This window comes from Melospiza georgiana, unplaced genomic scaffold (assembly GCF_028018845.1).
Source record: "Melospiza georgiana isolate bMelGeo1 unplaced genomic scaffold, bMelGeo1.pri scaffold_29, whole genome shotgun sequence".
Lineage (NCBI taxonomy): Eukaryota > Metazoa > Chordata > Aves > Passeriformes > Passerellidae > Melospiza > Melospiza georgiana.
The window spans coordinates 935,871-955,358 of NW_026652215.1; the positions used below are offsets into that span (position 1 = coordinate 935,871).

Sequence of the window (19,488 nt, forward strand, 5' to 3'; positions counted from 1 at the left end):
TTTCCCACTGGATTCCCAGAGGAGCAGCATTTCTTCTCCACTGGATTCCCAGAGGAGCAGCTTTTCCTCTCCACTGGATTCGCCGAGGAAGACCAGACCTATCTACACCACCACTGGACCTTTGGAGGAAAACTACACCCTTCTGCAGGAACCACTGCTTCAACAGAACCACATCTGTCCCTCCAGGAGGACTGCAGCCACCAGTTAATTGGAGTGCAACAAACACCCTGACTAACAGGGTGTCAGCTTGGATTCTGACTCTGTCAGTGGTTTTCTTTCTACTATTACATTTTTCATTTTATTTTTCCTAGCAAAGAACTGTTATTCCTATTTCCATATCTTTCCCTGAGAGCCCCTTAATTTCAAAATTATAGTACTTTGGAGGGAGGGGGTTTACATTTTCAATTTTAAGGGAGGCTCTGCCTTCCTTAGCAGACACCAAGACAGGCAGCGGGACCATCAAACCCAATGCGCCCAGCCCTTGTTTTCCCCCAAACCAGGATTTCCTGTTTCTAAACCTTGGCCCGATGCAAGAGGAGGAGGTCGTGAGGAAGAGGAAGATGGCCCAGCAGCCCCAAGCAGGTGAGGAGGAATTCAGTGCCCCTTTCCCCCTCTCTTCTGCTCCATCTCCCGCCCCAGCACGGCCCCCGGCTGCAGGACAACCCTGCTGCCAAAGCCGTCCTGCTGGGGACGCACTGGGGGGATCTCCTTGTCCTTCCCTGTGGCACGGAGGCAAATCCCATCCTCTCCTTGTCCTTCCTCCCCCAGACCAGGATCTGAGGATGGAGACCAGGGCGGACAAATCCCCACAGCAGAACCTTGTGGAAGAGGCTGTTTTGAGCAGCTCCACAGCACAGGAATCCAACGGGGAGGAAAAACTCCAGAGATCCTGCACGAGGAGGGGCTGCAAACGCAGATCTCAGGCATCTGAGGGGGAAAGGCCCACCCTGGACCGGGGAGGTGCCTGGAGCTCAGAGCTCGTGGTCCACGAGCAGCTTCAGGGTAAGGAGAAGCCCCAGAAGTGCTTGAAATGTGGGAAGAGCTTCAGCCAGAAATCCAGCCTGATCTGCCACATGAAAATCCACACGGGGGAGAGGCCCTATATATGTGAGGAGTGTGGGAAGAGCTTCAGCCGGAGATCCAACTTGACTGTCCACTTGAGGAGCCACACCGAGGAGAGGTCTTACAAGTGTGAGGAGTGTGGGAAGAGCTTCAGCTGGATCTCCTGCCTGATTGTCCACCTGAGGAGGCACACCGAGGAGAGGTGTTACAAGTGTGAGGAGTGTGGGAAGAGTTTCAGCCGGATCTCCCACCTGACTGTCCACATGAGGAGGCACACCGAGGAGAAACCCTACGAGTGTGATAAATGCCGAAAGGGGTTTCAGACCAGCTCTGATCTCCTCAGGCACCAGCGCACTCACACAGAGGAGAGGCCCTTCCTCTGCCCCGACTGCGGGAAAGGCTTCAAGTACAACTCCTCCCTTGTCAGCCACCAGCACATGCACACCCAGGAGAGGCCCTATGAGTGTCCCGAGTGTGGGAAGAGATTCACCCACAAGTCGAACCTGATTGTCCACAAGAGGATCCACACTGGCGAGAGGTCTTACGAGTGTGGGGAGTGTGGGAAGAGCTTCTGCCAGCGCTCCCACCTGATCTACCACCTGAGGAGCCACACTGGGGAGAAGCCCTATGAGTGTGATAAATGCAGGAAGAGGTTTCAGACCAGCTCTCATCTTGTCAGGCACCAGAGGATTCACACGGAGGAGCGGCCCTTTCGCTGCCCTGACTGCGGGAAGGGCTTCAGGGACAACTCCACCCTCGTGACCCACCGGCGCATCCACAGTGGGGAGAGGCCCTATGAGTGTCCTGAGTGTGGGAAGAGCTTCTCTCAGAGCTCTAACTTGAGCAGACACCAACAGAGCCAGCACTAAGGGCAGCCCAGCGAGTGCCCCAAGTGCAGGAAGACCTTCCTGCGCTGCTCCAGCTCCAGCCACCACAGAGGCATCCACCCTGGGTAATCCCCAGGAAACCCCGGTAAGCAGAGCCCAGGCCATTCCTGTTGCTGGTTATCCATTTTAGAAACCACCTGTCCAGCTGCTTCACATCTTCCTTGCACCCCGTAGCCTGGATTTTCCTTTCATTTCTGTTGGTCCCTTCAAAACACACAAAACTAGGGTAAAAAAAAAGACATTGGAATAAGCCATTGATGGGGACATGGGGGGATCTGCCAGGGGACGGGGGGCATGTTGGGTTTGAGGGAGGTGGGCGTTCCTGGGAGGGACTTGGGGGTTGCTCAGGGCTTTGGGCAGAAAAGGCCCAGTAGCTGCAAAAGTGCTTGGGGACCCTGGTGAAAGTTTTGGCGTGGCTGATCAAGGCCCCCCTGCCCTGGAACTGTCTCCATGTCCCTCTGTCCTGGTTGCCAGTGTCCCTGTTCAGGATCCCCCTCTCCCTGCTGTCACCCCCTCTCACCCACCCATTCCCATGTCACCCTGGTACCGTTCCGCTGCCATCCCAGCCTGAATCTCATTCCAGTCTCATTCCCTATCTGTCTCCCATATTCCAAGTCTCTGTTCCCCTTCTGTTATTCACGGTCCCGCTCCTGTTCCCATATTTCCATTTCAATATTCCCTGTCCCATACCCATATTCCAGTTCCCGGTCCCTGTCCCCATTCTCTGTGCCATTCCAGTTCCGCGTGCCATTTCCGATCATGTCCCCATTCCCATGCCTCTTCCCTGTCCCCATACCCACTCCCTGTCCTCATTGCCGTCCCCATTCCCGCTCCCGGTCCCCATTCCCGCTCCCTGTCCCCTCTCACCGGACGCCGCCGCCATTGCTCCGGCCCCTCCCGGCCCTCACATAACCGAGCAAACCCCGCGCTGCTCCCGCCCACCAATCCCAGCGCGCGATCGCTCTCTTATTCTCATAACCAGGCCTTCTATCGTGGCCCTACTAGCTGCCGGCTGCAGCCGCCTCCGAGTGCTGTTTGCTCCCAGTTCCCTCTCAGTTCTCCCAGTAAAAGCGGGACTGGCAGGGAAAGCGCTCCCAATTCCTTTCCGCTGCTCTCATGATCTTTCCCAATGCTCCCAGTTTCACTCCCCAGTTTTACTGCCATGCTGTTTCGGAACCCGCCCAGGGCAGAGCGTGGCTGCTTTTGGGTGTCAGCATTGCCTGGGCCGGTCTAGGAGTGAAAGAAAAGTGGAAGGAAGAGGAGGAACAGACGAGGAGTAAGTGGAGGAGCAGAAGGAAGAGGAGCAGCACAACCACGTTGGTTTCCCCGCCGCCTTCCCCTGCCGCTCAGGCTGAAGCTCCCCTGACTCCTGCTGCATTGCCCCCTCCAGAAGCCACAGGTGAGTGGGGAGGGGGAGCTTGCACCAGATCCATCGGGGGGTCTCTGGGAGGGTTTTTTCATGGGGCAGGGGATCTTTGACTCTTGCAGGACCTCAAACCTGAACCGTTAATTTCCCGTGGAGGGAACAGACTCACGTTCGCCTGGTACCGATGGGCACAGGGGTGATCTCGGGCTGGGGGATGCCCAGGAGAGCAAACGGGAGCTCGGGAGCCCTGGAGTCAGGAAGAGCGCAGAGGGGCAATCCCGGAGCTGGGAGACAAACTGGCTTCCTGGAGGGGTGGGGGAGGCTGGGGATGAGTGGGCTCCAGGCCCCTCATAGCTGAAAGGGGCATTGACTTCTCCAGCTGCACTTGGGCAACAGGACTATCAAACCCAACACGTTCAGCCCTTGTTTTCCCCCAAACCAGGATTTTCTTTTTCCAAACCTTGGCCCGATGAAGAAGGAGGACGCCCTGAGGAAGAAGATGGCCCAGGAGCCCCAGGTAGGTGAGGAGGAAGTCAGTGCCCCTTTCCCCCTCTCTCCTGCTCCATCTCCCACCCCAGCACGGCCCCCGGCTGCAGGACAACCCTGGTGCCAAAGCCGTCCTGCTGGGGACGCACTGGGAGGATCTCCTTGTCCTTCCCTGTGGCACAGAGGCAAATCCCATCTTCTCCTTGTCCTTCCTTCCCCAGACAAGAAGCTTAGGCCAGAGACCAGGGAGGTCAAATCCCCACAGCAGAACCTTGTAGAAGAGGCTGTTTTGTGCAGCTCCACAGCACAGGAATCAAAGGGAAAAGAAAAGCCCCAGAGATCCCTTACGAGGAGGGGCTGCAAACGCCGATCATGGGGATCTGAGGGGGAAAGGCCCACCCTGGGCCAGGGATGGAGCTGCAGCTCAGAGCTGGGGGTGCATGAGCAGCTCCAGGATGGGGAGGAGTCCCGCAAGTCCTCAGAATGTGGGAAGAGCTTCTCCCTGAGATCCTCCCTGATCCGCCACATGAGAATCCACACAGAAGAACGTCCCGACGAGTGTGATAAATGCAGGAAGAGGTTTCAGATGAATTCCTGTCTCATCAGGCATCAGCAGTGTCACAAAGGCGAGAGGCCCTTCTGCTGCCACCATTGTGCAAAAGGCTTCAGGTACAACTCCGGCCTCATCACTACCTGCGTGTCCACAGCGGGGAGAGGCCCTACGAGTGTCCTGAGTTTGGAAAGAGCTTGGCCCAGAACTCCACCCTGACTGCCCACCTGAGGATCCACACGGAGGAACAAAGCTATGAGTATGCAGAGGGTGGGAAGAGCTTCAGGACAACATCTGAACTGACCATCCACCAGAGAAACCACACTGGGGAATGGCCTTTTGAGTGTGGGGAATGTGGGAATAGCTACCAGAGGAGAAGCCACCTCACCCGCCACATGGAAGTCCACACAGGTCTGGAAGAGCCCTACAAATATGGGCAGTGTGGGAAGAGCTTCATGTCAAAGTCCCACCTGATTGGCCACCAGAGGATCCACACTGGAGAGAGGCCCTATGAGTGTATTAAATGCAAGAAGAGGTTTCAGACCAGCTCCTTTCTCCTCCTGCACCAGCAGCTTCATACAGATGAGAGGCCCTTCAACTGCCCTGACTGCGGGAAGGGCTTCAAGCAGAACGCTGCACTCATCAGCCACTGGTGCATCCACTCCAGGGAGAGGCCCTACGAGTGTTCTGAGTGTAGGAAGAGCTTCTCTCAGAGCTCTATCTTGACCAGACACCAACAGAGCCACCACTAAGGGCAGCCCTGGGAGTGCCCCAAGTGCAGGAAGAGCTTTGTTCCTGTGACACCCTTTGTCCTCTGATTTTGGGTCCTTTCCTCCCCCTTTGAGACGTTTCCCCCAGATTGGATCCTTTTCCCGTCTTTTGCGTCCCTTCTCCCTATTTTGTGTCTTTTCCTCCCTACTTTGGATCCTTTCTCTGTCATTTGGGTCCTCCCCTCATTTTGGGTCACTCTTCCCCTATTTGGGGTTCTTTTCCCCCTTTTTGGCTCCTTTCCCTATTTTCCATCCTTCCCCCCTCTAGTTTTGAACATCCTCCCCTTTGACTTGGTGAAGTTTTGGGTGCATCCCGCCCTCCAAACCTCTCCCCACCCCTAAACCCCCTTCACCCCCCACCCCTGTCCACCCAGGCATGTCCCCAGCTGTGTTCCTAATTGTCCCCCCATGCCACATGGACTCAGTGCTCGCTATCCTGGATGCCTTTGAGTCCCCAGCCCAGGACTCTGGATCTCCTTTGCCAGGAGTTCCGGATCTGGCCTGGCTTCCAGGGAACACCAGTGGCACTGGGGCTCATGGTGGGTGGCATGGCAGGGTTGCTGGGACAGGGTTTGGGGTCATCTTGGCACTGACCGAGGGTCTTGTCCACTCTGCAGTGAGAAGTGGCCATGGCTGGAGAGTATGGGATGGATGGGGGCAGGAGAGGTTGGACCCTGGTCCAGATGGACACCAGTCCATGGATCCCACTCTGGATGGACACTGGTCCAGATGGACATCCGAGCCATGGATCCCAGCTGGATTCTGATCTGGACAGCCCCTGGCCCTGCAGCCCCACAGCCTGGCCTGCCCCCAGCCCAGATGACCACCAGCCTGCCCACAGCCTGGCCCATCCCACTGTCCCACCAGTCCATCCCAGTAGCCCCCAACCCAAAATCCCCCCATATAAACCCAATGTTATCACACCAGCTCCACATGGTCCCTGCAGAGCGAGAGGAAAACTGAGGCAAGGCCTGGGGAGGTGACTTTGTGGTGATGGGAGGGGATTTTGGGACCGACCCTGGAGAACCCCAAAAAGAGCACCCACCCCCCAAATTGTCACCACAGCATGGTGGGACCTCCAGCTGTCACTGCAGGAGCCACCAGCTGTCACTCCAGGAGCCACTGTGACCCTGCAGCCCCTTTGGGGGGTGACCCACGGTGTCCCCTCGGTGTCACTGGCACGTCCCCAGTGGGAGCAGCGGCATCACCTCCTGGGGCACAGGTGAAGGAGGAGGAGGAGGTAGGGGCGGCGGGGGGGCGGCAGTGCAGAGTCACAGAGCATCCTTGGGGGGATGGAAGTGGTTAGGGAGACACCAAAAATGTTGCTGTCCCTTCTCCCCCACCATAGGATGTGGGCCACCCCCTGTTTTGGGGCACTGGTGACAAATTGGCGGGTGGTGGTGACAAAAAGCACAGGTGCCACCTCAGGGATGGCACAGAGAGGGGTCCTGCAGTGCCACCAAGTCCCCCACGCTGAGGGAGTGACAAAGGGAGTTCGGCAGGGGAAAGGGGAAGTGTGGCAGGGGTGCCATGGAAATGCCCCCGATTCGCCTGTGCCCGGGATGTAGGGGTGGTGGAGCTCCGGTCACGCTGTCTCCCTGGCAGCCTGTCACCGTGGCCGTGTTCACAGGGGTCTTAGCATGAGGGAATAGACGAGGATCTGACTCCATGTTTCAGAAGGCTTGATTTATTATTTAATTATATTTATTATATTAAAACTATACTGAAAGAATAAAAGAAAGGATTTCATCAGAAGGTTAGCTAAGAATAGAATAGCAAAGAATGATAACCAAGGCTTGTGGCTCAAACTCTCTGTCCAAGCCAGCTCACTGTGATTGGCCATTAATTAGAAACAACCAACATGGGCCAATCAAAGATCCACCTGTTGCATTCCACAGCAGACGATAACCATTGTTTACATTTTGTTCCTGAGGCCTCTCAGCTTCTCAGGAGGAAAAATCCTAAGGAAAGAATTTTTCATAAAAGATGTCTGTGACATATCACCCTTTTTATTTTAGTTAAATTAAAAAAAAAAGTGTTTGTCATTTTGTCTGCTATACCCACGCAGAAGAAAGAACAAACACTTGACGGATTATCTGTTGCCAATGAAAAACCTCAGTCAAGTGCTGATGTGGAATGATCAGGGAAATTCTTCACTTGTAGAACATAAAATTCTATCATATCACTAAAACAATCTTACAACATAAGAAAATGCTTAAACAATGCAAAGAAATTCATTGCTTCAACTCCAAAAAGCTGAGTTACAGGAGAAAGTCCATCGACTGAAGATGTTCCTCTTTGACATTTCTGAAAGTCCCTTTTGGTCCTGAAAAAGGCTTGCAGAATCCTGAAACAACAAATTGCTGAAGAAAAATCATCAATAATTATCAAAAATCCATTGACAGTTACCAAACAATGTGGAGAGTATTATTAATAATTGGTTAGCTGAGAAAGGCCACACTGATATAATGCCACTGGTTAAGCTGAAGGAGAAAAGTCAGCAGTCAGCAAGCTGAAAGGAAGAGTCAGCAGCGACCTTGCTGCAACATGAGGATAGGGAGTTGAGATTAGTCCTGAATATATCCTAAGAATATGTAGAAAGTATCAAAAGTAGAACCATAGGAATGTAGAAGTAGGCGTAGGTGCTGATATGTAAGCTGACCAATCCTGAGCTCAACTTTTGCAATATGTATGAAGCTCATTATTAACTGTATTTAACCCGCCGTACTGATCAATAAAATCGAGCCTGTGATGATCAAATTGATGTCCTGGTTCCCTTCCGCCGACAAATGGTGGAGAATGTGGGCATAACCGAATCTCTGCCCTTTTTCTCGGATTAAAAGAAAAAGGGATTACGCCACGGTCGAGGAAGTTGGGTTTGGGTCCTTGCAGCTGGGACGGTGACGGAATTTGAAGCACCCTTAAGGTTCACAACGGTGACTTAAGCCAATACGTGTCGCAGGAGCCTGGAGAGCTGCAACAGCGCGCGCTGATTAATAGATATGGATAGGCAAGCGGCATATGATTTATTTACCGCCTATTTAGAGCAGCGTGGGATAAAAGGGATAGATTTAAAAAAGGAGTTACCAGGGTTATTAGCTTATGGCCATGCTAAGGGTATCTTTTCTAATCCTCATACAGTTCATGAGTTATCAGAGTGGAAGAAGTTTGGAGAAATATTGTGGGATACAGTGTTAGACGATGATAAGTCAGCAAAGAAATTCGGGAAGTTATGGCGGGTGGTGTATAACATGTTACTTTAGCAGGTCTCTGAGAGAAAGGCAGCAGAAAGGGCAACAGAAGCTCATAAGAGGAATATAGGGTATGGTCGTGAAGATGATCCCCTGGCACCTTCTGTAACTAAGGTACTTATGCCTAAGAGTCCCCAGCAAAGTGGTGTGGAGGATTTCTCTATAGGCGCAGTGGAACCATCTGCACCTTTCCTGTCAGAGGGGGAGGGCGAGTCGGATGGTGGGGGTAAGAGCAAGCCAGCTTTGCCTCCCCCCCCCAGCTTCAGGCGGGTCGGGTGGTGGGGGTGGGAGCAAGCCAGCTTTGCCTCCGCCGCCAGCCTTGCCTCTGCCGCTTCCCCTCAGTGAGCCGGCTCCGGTTACAGCTTCGGCGGGGGAGAGGCCCATTTCCCCGCCCGAGCCGGCTCCAGCGGGGGGGCTGATTGCCCCCGCAGGCTGGCTCCGCGTGAGTCGGCTCCGGTTTCACTGCCAGCTCCAGCGGGGCCCTTGCTTCCCCCGCGCGAGCCAGCCCCTGCTTCACTGCCCCCCCCGCGCGAAAACTCGGTGTCTGCACTGAAGCGCCAGCAGCATAGCACCCTTAAAGGGCCAGATCCCATCCCAGGGGCACACCGTGATCCATGGGGGGAGATGGCTAAACAGAGGAGGGAAGCTTGGGCTGCTTTGGCGAAAGAAGTAATGCAAATGGGGGATGGTGAGGCGGTGGAAATAGCTTCTAGTCTTGCATGTCCAGTTACATACACACCACAGTATGATGCACAGGGGAACCTTACGCATAATATAGCAGAATATACTCCCTTAGATTGGAAGCTGTTAACTCAGCTACGTTCTACGGTTAGTCAGTTTGGAGTAAAAAGTGAACCTGTTAAGCAAATGTTAGATTATCTTTTTAATACTCAGGTTTTATGTCCTAATGATTTAAGAGGAATAGTTCGGTTGATATTCACTCAGCATCAGCAGTTATTATTTAACGCCCATTGGCACGCGTTGGTAAATGAATCGGTTGCTGTACAACGAGCCCAGGGAGACCCATTACATGGGGTGACAGTAGAGGAGCTGATGGGCTTAGGGGCATATTTGCGTACAGAGGCACAGATGATATCAGGAGCTGATAAACTTAGAGAGTCTATGAGGTTAGTGCGATCTGCAATAGACATGGTTAAAGAGCCAGGAGGGTTACCAGCTTATATGGGTATTAAGCAAGGAAGGGAAGAATCATTTGGAAATTTTATTGATAGAGCAGCTACTGCTATAGATCGGGCTGGTGTGGCAGACTACATGAAGGGGGCGCTATTGAAGCAGTGTGCCTTGCAAAATAGCAATCCAGCAACCCAGAGAGTGTTAGCTACTTTAGGGGCAAATTGGACTATTGAGGAAGCATTAGAGCGAATGGCATTAATGCCAACAGCTTCACAGGCATTTATAGCAGAAGCCTTAAAGGAATTAGGATTGGGGTTGCAAAAGCAAGCAGAGTCCACTCAAAATCAGGTGCTAGCTGCTCTTGCTCCTCTCCGAAACGGCTCTCTGGCATTCACTCAAGGAGGTTCGAAGCCATTCCTCAAGTGTTACCGATGCGGCAACGAAGGACATACACGCCGAACGTGCCGAGCAACTGGCGTATGGTGCCAACACTGCCGATCCAGCTCCCACAACACTACGGCTTGTAGGCGCCGGTCGGGAAACCATCCGCAGAGCGCGCATCTCGGGCGCCGTGCTCAGACACAAGTTGCCGCCGTGACATCGGAGACACCAGCTGCTGCCGTGACATCGCTGCCACCACCTGTCTGCAACCCGCAACAACCGGGAGCCTCGGCTTGGACTTATCAGCAGCAGTAGACGTCACACTAATGACGAACCGGCCTGAGAGGATACCCACTGGAGTAAAGGGTCCTCTTATATTAAATGGACAAACATGTGGAGCATTATTGCTGGGACGCTCCTCTATAACTATGTTGGGATTATTTGTTTTGCCTGGTGTCATCGATGCGGACTTTACAGGGGAAATACAAATTATGGCTTACATCCTTTATCCTCCGATTAAAATTACAAAAGGACAACGCATTGCACAATTGGTACCACTGTCACAAATGACATCAGGAATACAATCATTTACTGGTCAAACACGGGATGAAAAAGGTTTTGGCTCTACTGGTGTTACACTTTTAACTGTGGATTTACAAAATAGACCAAAGCAAAAGGTTGAAATTACCTATGGGCATCAAAGCATAACCCTTTATGGAGTAATGGATACAGGAGCAGATACTAGCATCATTTCTCCAGAAGCATGGCCACAACATTGGCCTCTATTTCCCTCATCAAACATGCTCACAGGAGTGGGAGGATTTACATTGGCAAGCAGGTCGCCGTCTTTGTCTGTGTGCATTGAGAATCAACAAATATCTGCTGTGTTTTCAATTGTTCAACTGCCTCCTACAGTTTCCTGTTTAATTGGAAGGGACATTTTAACACAATTGGGAGTGGTGTTAACTAATCAGCACCCTTTGGGGTAATTGCCATTGCTTGGACTTTCCCCATTCCACTCACCTGGAAAACGGATACACCGGTGATGGTTAAGCAATGGCCATTAAAAGGGGAGAGTCTTATGCATGCCCATGAATTGGTACAGGAACAATATGCAAAAGGGACACCTGCGACTGTCCACAAGCCCTTGGAATACACCTATTTTTGTAATCAAAAAGAAATCAGGGAAATATCGTTTGATACATGATTTGAGGGCTGTAAATGACCAAATGGAACCAATGGGGGCCTTACAGCTAGGTCTTCCAAATCCAGCTATGATTCCAGAACACTGGCCACTTTTAATTATTGACCTAAAGGATTGTTTTTTCACTATTGGCCTGCATCCTGATGACATGAAGAGATTTGCTTTTACTTTACCAGCAATAAATCGTGGGGAACCAGATAAAAGATTTGAATGGACATCTCTTCCACAGGGCATGCGCAAATCCCCCACTTTATGTCAGCTTTATGTTGATGCTGCATTACAGCCACTATGTCGTAAATGGCCAGCAACTATAGTATATCATTACATGGACGATATTTTGTTTGCACAGCAACAGCCATTCTCCTCTTTACAGATTAACACCATTATAAATACTCTTGCTGCATATTCACTTGTTATTGCTGCAGAGAAAATTTAGACTACAAAGCCCTGGAAATATTTGGGATGGACTTTGACGGATCAAATAGTGATACCACAAAAATTGGAATTACAATTGGACATTAACACTCTACATGATGCACAGAAGTTGCTGGGAGACTTACAGTGGCTGAAGCCTATTGTGGGAATACCAAATCACTTATTAGAAGCCCTACGGCCTTTGTTAAAAGGTGTGGACCCTACTACTCCTGTACACCTGACAAAGGAGCATCGTCTTGCCTTGCAGCAAATTAGTAACTGTGTACAGCAAGGGTATGTGTCTCGTCGACAACTCGACCACCCCATTGACCTTACTATCTGGAATAGCCCTTGCCACTTGCTTGGTGCTCTCTCTCAGTTGCAAAAGAAAACGGGGGAGATACGGGTGTTGGAATGGTTATCACCACCACTACAGCATAAGAAAACAATATCTTCAAAAATTGAACAATTGGCTGCATTAATCAAAAAGGGGCGTCTCAGAATTCTTGAAGTGGATGGTAGAGAACCTGCTTCTATTAGATTGCCTATGGAAAAAGAAACCTTGGACTGGTACTTGATAAATTCAAAGAATTTACAAGAAGCATTATTGATGTCACCTGCTAAAGCAGAGACTAGTAAATTAGTGCTTAGAGTTTTGCAATGGATGACAGAATGGAACTGGATTACTCGACCTTTGGAAGAAGAAAACCCCATAGAAGGAGCTATTACAGTTTTTACAGATGCAGGAAAGAAATCAAGGCGTGCTGCTGTTACCTGGCAAGAAAAAGGACAATGGAAGCATCAACTCCTCACAGCAGACCCTGCAGATAGCTTACAAACTTTGGAATTGTTAGCAGTAGTATGGGCGGTTTCCAACTTACAGGAGCCTTTAAATGTGGTCACAGACTCTATGTATGTTGCAGGAGTAGTCAAACGAATAGAGGAAGCAGCAATTAAGGAAGTGAATAATAAACGATTGTATGAGTTACTGATACAGTTAAGGAAGGCTTTACGAGAAAGAAATGCAGCATATTCTGTGATTCATATTAGGAGCCATAAATAGACTTAAGGTTTAGGAGAAGGGAATGAACGTGCAGATAAATTGGTTACCCTACCCATTGATAATTCTTGTCCTATTGACAAGCACACATTGGCCAGAGAAGCACATAGTAGATATCATCAAAACGCAAGAGGTTTAGCAAAACACTTTGAGCTGAGTTTGTCACAAGCCAAGGCCATTGTCAGAGCATGTCCAACATGTAGTTATCATAATGGTGGGATAGGTCTAGGCATTGGAGTTAATCCTCGAGGTTTAAAAATAAATGAGATATGGCAAATGGATGTTACACACATAGCTATATTCGGTAAAGTCAAGCATGTGCATGTCACCATAGATACATATAGTCATTACATATGGGCTACGGCTCAGGCAGGACAGAAAGCTATACAGGTTATCAGACATCTGTTAAGTTGTTTCGCTGTTATGGGAGTTCCAAAGAGTATCAAAACGGATAATGGTCGAGGTTATGTAAGTGCTAGGGTCCGGAAATTTTTGAATCAGTGGTCTAAGCATGTGACAGGTATTCCACACTCTTCTACTGGACAGGCAATAGTGGAAAGAGCAAACGGTACCCTTAAGCAGTATATTGAAAAACATCAAGATTTGACAGATCCACAAGCATGTTTGGCTAAGGTTTTGTATGTGATTAATCATTTATGCATTTTTGGGGAAGATGATACCCCCCCTGCAATGAAACATCATCCGAGGTCAGGTCAGGAAAATACTAAGGAAACAGAGGTCTGGGTTAAGTATAAGAACCCGAGTACAGGATTATGGGAAAAACCTGCAAAAGTATTATATTGGGGTCGGGGGTATCTTTGCGTTTCCTCACCTACAGGGCCTTTGTGGGTGCCTGCTAAGTGGACTAAACCTGTTTTTGATGCAGCCTCTGGTGGATCGCCTTACGGAGGAGGACAGGGAGCGACTGGGGAAGAAACTGCTTCTAGTCCTACAACCACTACTGTTACAATTGAAGGGGTACTCGGAAGCAGTGGACAGAGCACTGACACGTCACTACCGGACGGTCCAGGAGTTGATTGGTTTCATTGACTCATTATCAACTTTTCACTTAACAGATCCAGCGAAACTACATTGCCTTGACTGTCACAATCCACATTGTGCTGCCTGGATAGCTCTACGTTGTGGGGGTTGTAAAAGAACTTTTTGGATAGAACAATCATTATTACGGGATTTGTGGTGTCATACTTGTGAACACGAGCACACGTGGGGAAAAAGCTGGCAAGATGAATTAAGGAAACAAACGGGGCAAAACGCATATATAGCTCTAAATCTTTATGAGTCTCCTGAACAGAAGGTTCTTGCTTATTATCGATGGGAAATACAATGTATTGTAAATAGAATTAAGGTTCAAAGTAAATCACATATAGTTTCTATAAGGTGTAGGAAATTAGTGCCTTTAACACAGCATTCAGTTGTAGGACCCTTCCAAGGGGATCCTGATAGAGCATTAGATTGCTGCATTGATAAGTTGCAAAAATTAAGTTTGAAAGTGGCAGGACCAGTGAGATTAGGAGCAGCAAGACTGAAGACAGATAAGAAAAAGAAGGCAAAAAAGGGAACGGTCTCATTTGAATAGGGGTATCAGTGATTGCTAATTAATTTTCTATGATTAGAACAATTTTACTGTTGTGAGACCCTCGGGAGGATATAGTTGTTGAGGAGGATAACGAACAAGAACTACGATTACGAAATAAGATACACCTTGTGTTAAAGAAAGACCTTGAGCTGTTAGCCTCATATAGTAAAAAGGCTGAAGAGGCTTTGCGATCACCACCATTGAATTGGTTGCTTTGGGTTGAAGAACCAGAATTTTATACTGGTCCTTACTTACATTCACTTCCTTGTTATGTTTGCAAAAAGGATAAAGATAAATGCTATGCATGGGTAGCTTTGCATTGTGCAGATTGTAATCAGGTTTATTGGTATTCACAGAGGTCATTGGGATATTTATGGTGTACATCTTGTTTTGGAAAGTGGATTCGAAATCATATCTGGGTTAGAGCTCTTGAACAAAGTACTGGCCTGCCAGGACGGACAGGATTACAGCTCTTTGAGAGTGCAGAACAAGTGATTATAGCATATCTTAGGTGGAAGTTACAGGAAAACCTTAGAATATTTGAAATTACTAAAGCCTCACGCATCATAGCAGCTCGCTGTAAAGCTAAATTGCCTTCAAACTTACCTCATGCTATACCTGTGAGCAAGGATGCTGATTTAGAATTAGATCAGTATATTCAAAAATTGACTCAGCCTTACAATAGACAATCTAGCAAACCAGGGAAAAGACAGCGAAGAAAGGAAAAACAACGTAAGCAGAAGGAAGAAAAGGAGAAGCAAAGCAAGCAGAAAGAAAAATGAGGTTTGTTTTTGTAATACTGCTCAATGCTGTAGCAAGTGAAGCAGTAGGAGTAACACACTTTAGTCAACCAAGGGAAAATTTATGGGTAACACTTGCTAATCAAACTAACCAATCATCACTTTGTCTTAGTCTTGGAGGAGTCACTAACCCGTTTCGAACATGCCTGGTGGGACTTCCGGTGTGGTCTCCTGGAGTATTTTGCAGTTTGATAAACAATCAAACCTTATGTATGTCTAACATGTCAAACATCACATTGCCGGTGCAACAAGGGTATACTGCAGGTCAGAGTGATGGCTATCGACAATGCTTACTAATCCAATCACTTAACACCTCTTTGCATTCTCCTCCTGAAGAGTTGGATCTTTTTGGAAGTACAAATGCCAGCATATCTAACACTACAGCTGGTGGATGGTTTAGCTTCAAACTTTTGGGTGCTCAGAATTTAAACCAACCTAAAGAAACATGGGCCACCCTAGATTCATCCATGAATGTGAGTGAATTCTCTCCACAGCATTACAGTCAATGTAACGGCACAAATATCACAGCACCAATGAAATTACCCACAGGAATATTTTTGATTTGTGGAGACAGGGCATGGAATGGTATACCAGCTAAACCACAGGGTGGACCCTGTTTTTTGGGAAAATTGTCACTGTTTCATCCTAATGTGTCCTTGCTAATGCAGCTGAGTCAAAATTCAAACAGGAGAAAACGTAGCATACATGACTTAGACTGCAGCAAGATAGGAGATCCACGGTTTTGGGGCACATTCAAACAGGTGGTGGTTTCAACTATCTTACCAGGAGGATCTGCCAATAAAGCCATGAATTTAGCAAAACAAATAGGATGCTGGGCAAGGGATGAGCTGAACAAGACATCACAAATTCTAGACATGTTAACTGCAGATGTGCAAAGTGTTAACCATGCTGTTTTACAGAATAGAGCTGCTGTAGATTTTTTGCTCTTAGCACAAGGGCATGGATGTGAAGAGTTCGAGGGAATGTGTTGCATCAATCTGTCTGATCATTCAGTGTCCATTCACACTAAGATAAAAGAACTGCAACAGGGACTTCACAAACTTAAGGAAGAAGACGGTTTAGGAATTGACGAACGGCTTAAAGGCTTAGGACTTGGACCGTGGCTGAGGAACCTTGTGATTTATGCTATAGGACCGCTGGGTGTAATTTTACTGTTTTTGCTTATTTTGCCTTGTATCTTCAACTGTATTCAAAACATGGTCAGCCGTACAATAGCAAAAGCATGGCAAACTAATCTCCTTGCTCAAGAAGAAAACGGGGGAAATGTGGAGAGTATTATTAATAATTGGTTAGCTGAGAAAGGCCACACTGATATAATGCCACTGGTTAAGCTGAAGGAGAAAAGTCAGCAGTCAGCAAGCTGAAAGGAAGAGTCAGCAGCGACCTTGCTGCAACATGAGGATAGGGAGTTGAGATTAGTCCTGAATATATCCTAAGAATATGTAGAAAGTATCAAAAGTAGAACCATAGGAATGTAGAAGTAGGCGTAGGTGCTGATATGTAAGCTGACCAATCCTGAGCTCAACTTTTGCAATATGTATGAAGCTCATTATTAACTGTATTTAACCCGCCGTACTGATCAATAAAATCGAGCCTGTGATGATCAAATTGATGTCCTGGTTCCCTTCCGCCGACAAAACAATTTTGAGAAAAAATTTTTAATGCCTTGGCCACACTCCTTTATTGAACTACTTGTAATTTTTGGCTCTTCAATGCTTTTGAGGTCCTGCTAGCTCTTTCAACTTTTTTTTTTTTTTTTTTTTCTGGAAAGAGCATCAGCAGCAGAGAGGAGCCTGAGAGGCCCTGAGTGGGCCCTGGCCCACGTGGAAGGATCAAGAACCCCAGACCTGCCCCACAGAACAGTGGTCCAGGTCCTGATGGGAGAAGCAAAGCCCCCAAACTCAGCAGCCGGCCGGGCGGTGGCCCTGGCCCAGGGAACCGAGCCAAACAGCCAGGCCCAGCCTGAGAGGCGGGCTCTGTGTTGTCACAGCCCAGCTCCACACTGCCAGTGCAATGGCAGAACAAGTGACCAAACGCATCCTTCCCCCCAAAATCACTGATGCATGGTGGCAGTGAGGGGACAGAAGCTGTCCTGAGAATCTCCATCTCGGGTCTGGGAATGTTTGTTCCCCACAGAAAACAAGCGATGATGGCTTTCCGCCATTCCCTCTGCCTCTGCAATGCAAATGCAAAAGGTGTTCCCCCCCATCTGCCTCCCAGTACCACCCCCACCCCCTCTGGGCTGGGGACCAAAGGCAGAACTTTCAGGACCCACCTCCCCCTTGCGGCTGGGGCGCATGAGGGACGGCAGGGAGATTCGCACCCCCCAAGGGGAAACAACTGACCAAACACCCCCCAACCCGCCAAGAACGCTGAGCTTGAAAGAAGGCGGCCGGGCTGCTCCCGCACTCAGCTGTTGAGCCATGCCTCCTCCACGGAAGGAGAGGCCAGCTGCTGAAACCGCTGTTGCAAGGGCAAACGGCATGGGACAGTCTGAGCTCGGATATGCTGCCAGTTCCCGGGCAGCCTCTGACGCAGACATGGAGGACGGAGTCCCCGAAGGCGGCAGAACTGCTGGGGTGGCTGGTGGCGGGGGCGAGGCCAGAGAGAGTGCAGTCACAGCAGGCCGAGTGGGGGTGACGGCGGCAGCACTGGGTCGCTGGTCTCAACTGACACCTCCGGCATCGGCGCTGAGGGTGAAAGCAGGGCCACCGTGAGTGGAGCTACAGGGACCCACATGGGGTCAGCTCTTGGTGCATCCACAGGCGGCGCAGCCTCGGACACACGCTGGCGGCAACCGCCATTGTCACTGAGTACATCGCCTGGCAACACCAGCGCAGCTGCGGGAAGCGGCGGAAGCGGTGCCTGATCGCTGTTGCCTTGCAACACCGGTGCAGCCGCGGGAAGCGGTGTTTCTGAGCTCGCAAGCCCAGGCGGGGCCGCTGCACCCACAGGCTCTGCAGGAGGGACGGCCGCGGGAGAGGCCACATGGGGAAGCGCCCGCACCCGTGGGGAGGGTTGGGGAAGCCCCACAAACTCGGGAGGTGGGACCTCGGGCACCGATGCCACCCCCGGGTCTGAGCGATGCGGGGTCCAAGAGGCCGGACGGGGCGATGCCTGCCAAGCTTCCAGGGGCGGCTCAGCCCACTCAAACCCCTCTGAGAGCAACGGAGGAGGGAAAAAGTGGCTCCATTTGAGCATGCTCCGAAAATGCAGGGGAAAAACTTCTTTGGCTGCGGGCAAGACTTCACCCCTCTGCTGCGAGCCAGGGAGGCTGGGAAGCAGCAGATCATCTCCACCAAAAGGAACTTCTCCCATGAGAATTCGGGGGAATAGGGCTTGCCTCCTGCAGTCAGCAATCCAGGGAAAGGCAGCCGCTCTCTCTTTCAAAACCGGAAAGAGTGCCCTGAACACTGGATCAATGCGGGGGTACCCGAATCCAAGGTTCAAAATGGCTTGGAAAATGGGTTCCATGCATTCCCATACGAACGTATCAAGGGCAAAGAGCACATTTGTGAAAAACCCAAAGAACTTTGTCCATCGAAAAAACTCATAGAAATGTCTCTCCAATGTCAGGGTCTGTCCTAGTAGACAGATGACCTGATGGTTCGTAGGAATGATCTCAGAGTGCAAAACACCAACACGGTACAAGAGGGTTTGCAGTGATAATCAAATCAAATGCAGTTTTATTGACATAACCACAGCAAAAATGCGATAGAGGGATTAAGGGAGAGAAAAAGATAGAGAAAGAGAGAAAGAGGGGGTGAGAGAGAGAGAGAGAGGGGATATAGCTACCAACGCAGAGACGAAGTCCTTTGGTCCAGTCCAGCTGAGGATCCGCCTGCTACGCTGGGGAGATCTCGAAGGCTCTAGCTAACTCAGAGGATTTTATTACTGAAAATTGCGAGGGGAGGGGGAACAGATACAATAGGGAACAGATGTAACAGGTAGTCCATGTTCTCAGCAGTAAATGAGAGCCATTGTTTTCTTTCCCCAGTGGTCACAACCTGCAGGCAAACATCTCGCTTTGGTCAGCTTGCCTCCCCCACACACCTCCCCCGGGCTGGGGGTTTCAGTCCCAATCCTTGGAAGGAGCAGAGGGGCCTTTTAGGAGTTTCATGTCTCAGTCCTTGGTGGAGAATCTTCTCACATCTCAGTCTGTCTGTCACGGTGGTTGTAAAACAGGTGGGGGTCTTCTGTGGGAGACCACCTGAAACTCAGGAGAAGTCCAGCCAGGCCGAGAGGTGGGACAGCTTCCAGAGCTGCTATTGTTGCTAACGGGGCACGGTGCCCTCTTCTTAGCATAAAGCAAACACTCCTGTGAAAACAATAGCTTAACACTGAACTTTCAGGTCTTTTAGGGATCTTTTAGGGATTTGGGGATTTTTTTGGGATTTTTTTCGGGTTTTTTTGCCTTTTTTGTGATATTTTTGTGAATTTTTGTGACTTATTTGTGATTTTTTGAGGATTTTTTGGGTTTTCTAGGGGAGGATTTTAAGGGGTTT

General features: G+C 49.7%; 1 protein-coding gene and 1 pseudogene across 1 annotated transcript; one reads left to right on the forward strand and one right to left on the reverse strand.

Annotated features, from left to right (window-relative positions):
• LOC131096333 (zinc finger protein 850-like) overlaps positions 1-19,488 on the reverse strand; it is a 560,498-nt pseudogene that overhangs the window by 9,528 nt on the left and 531,482 nt on the right.
• On the forward strand, positions 528-17,403 carry LOC131096311 (zinc finger protein 260-like). The gene is made up of 5 exons (XM_058044653.1): positions 528-545; positions 858-1,924; positions 4,509-5,044; positions 5,496-5,660; positions 17,204-17,403. The coding sequence occupies exons 1-5, from the start codon at positions 528-530 to the stop codon at positions 17,401-17,403; spliced, it is 1,986 nt and encodes a 661-aa protein (XP_057900636.1).

Bases quoted from the DNA above. Each gene is read 5' to 3' on its own strand.
- LOC131096311 (XM_058044653.1), top strand. The intron at 1,925-4,508 runs GCACTAAGGGCA...GCGTGTCCACAG, and splicing joins AGCAGACACCAACAGAGCCA to CGGGGAGAGGCCCTACGAGT. The intron at 5,045-5,495 runs GTAGGAAGAGCT...CTGTCCACCCAG, and splicing joins GCCCTACGAGTGTTCTGAGT to GCATGTCCCCAGCTGTGTTC.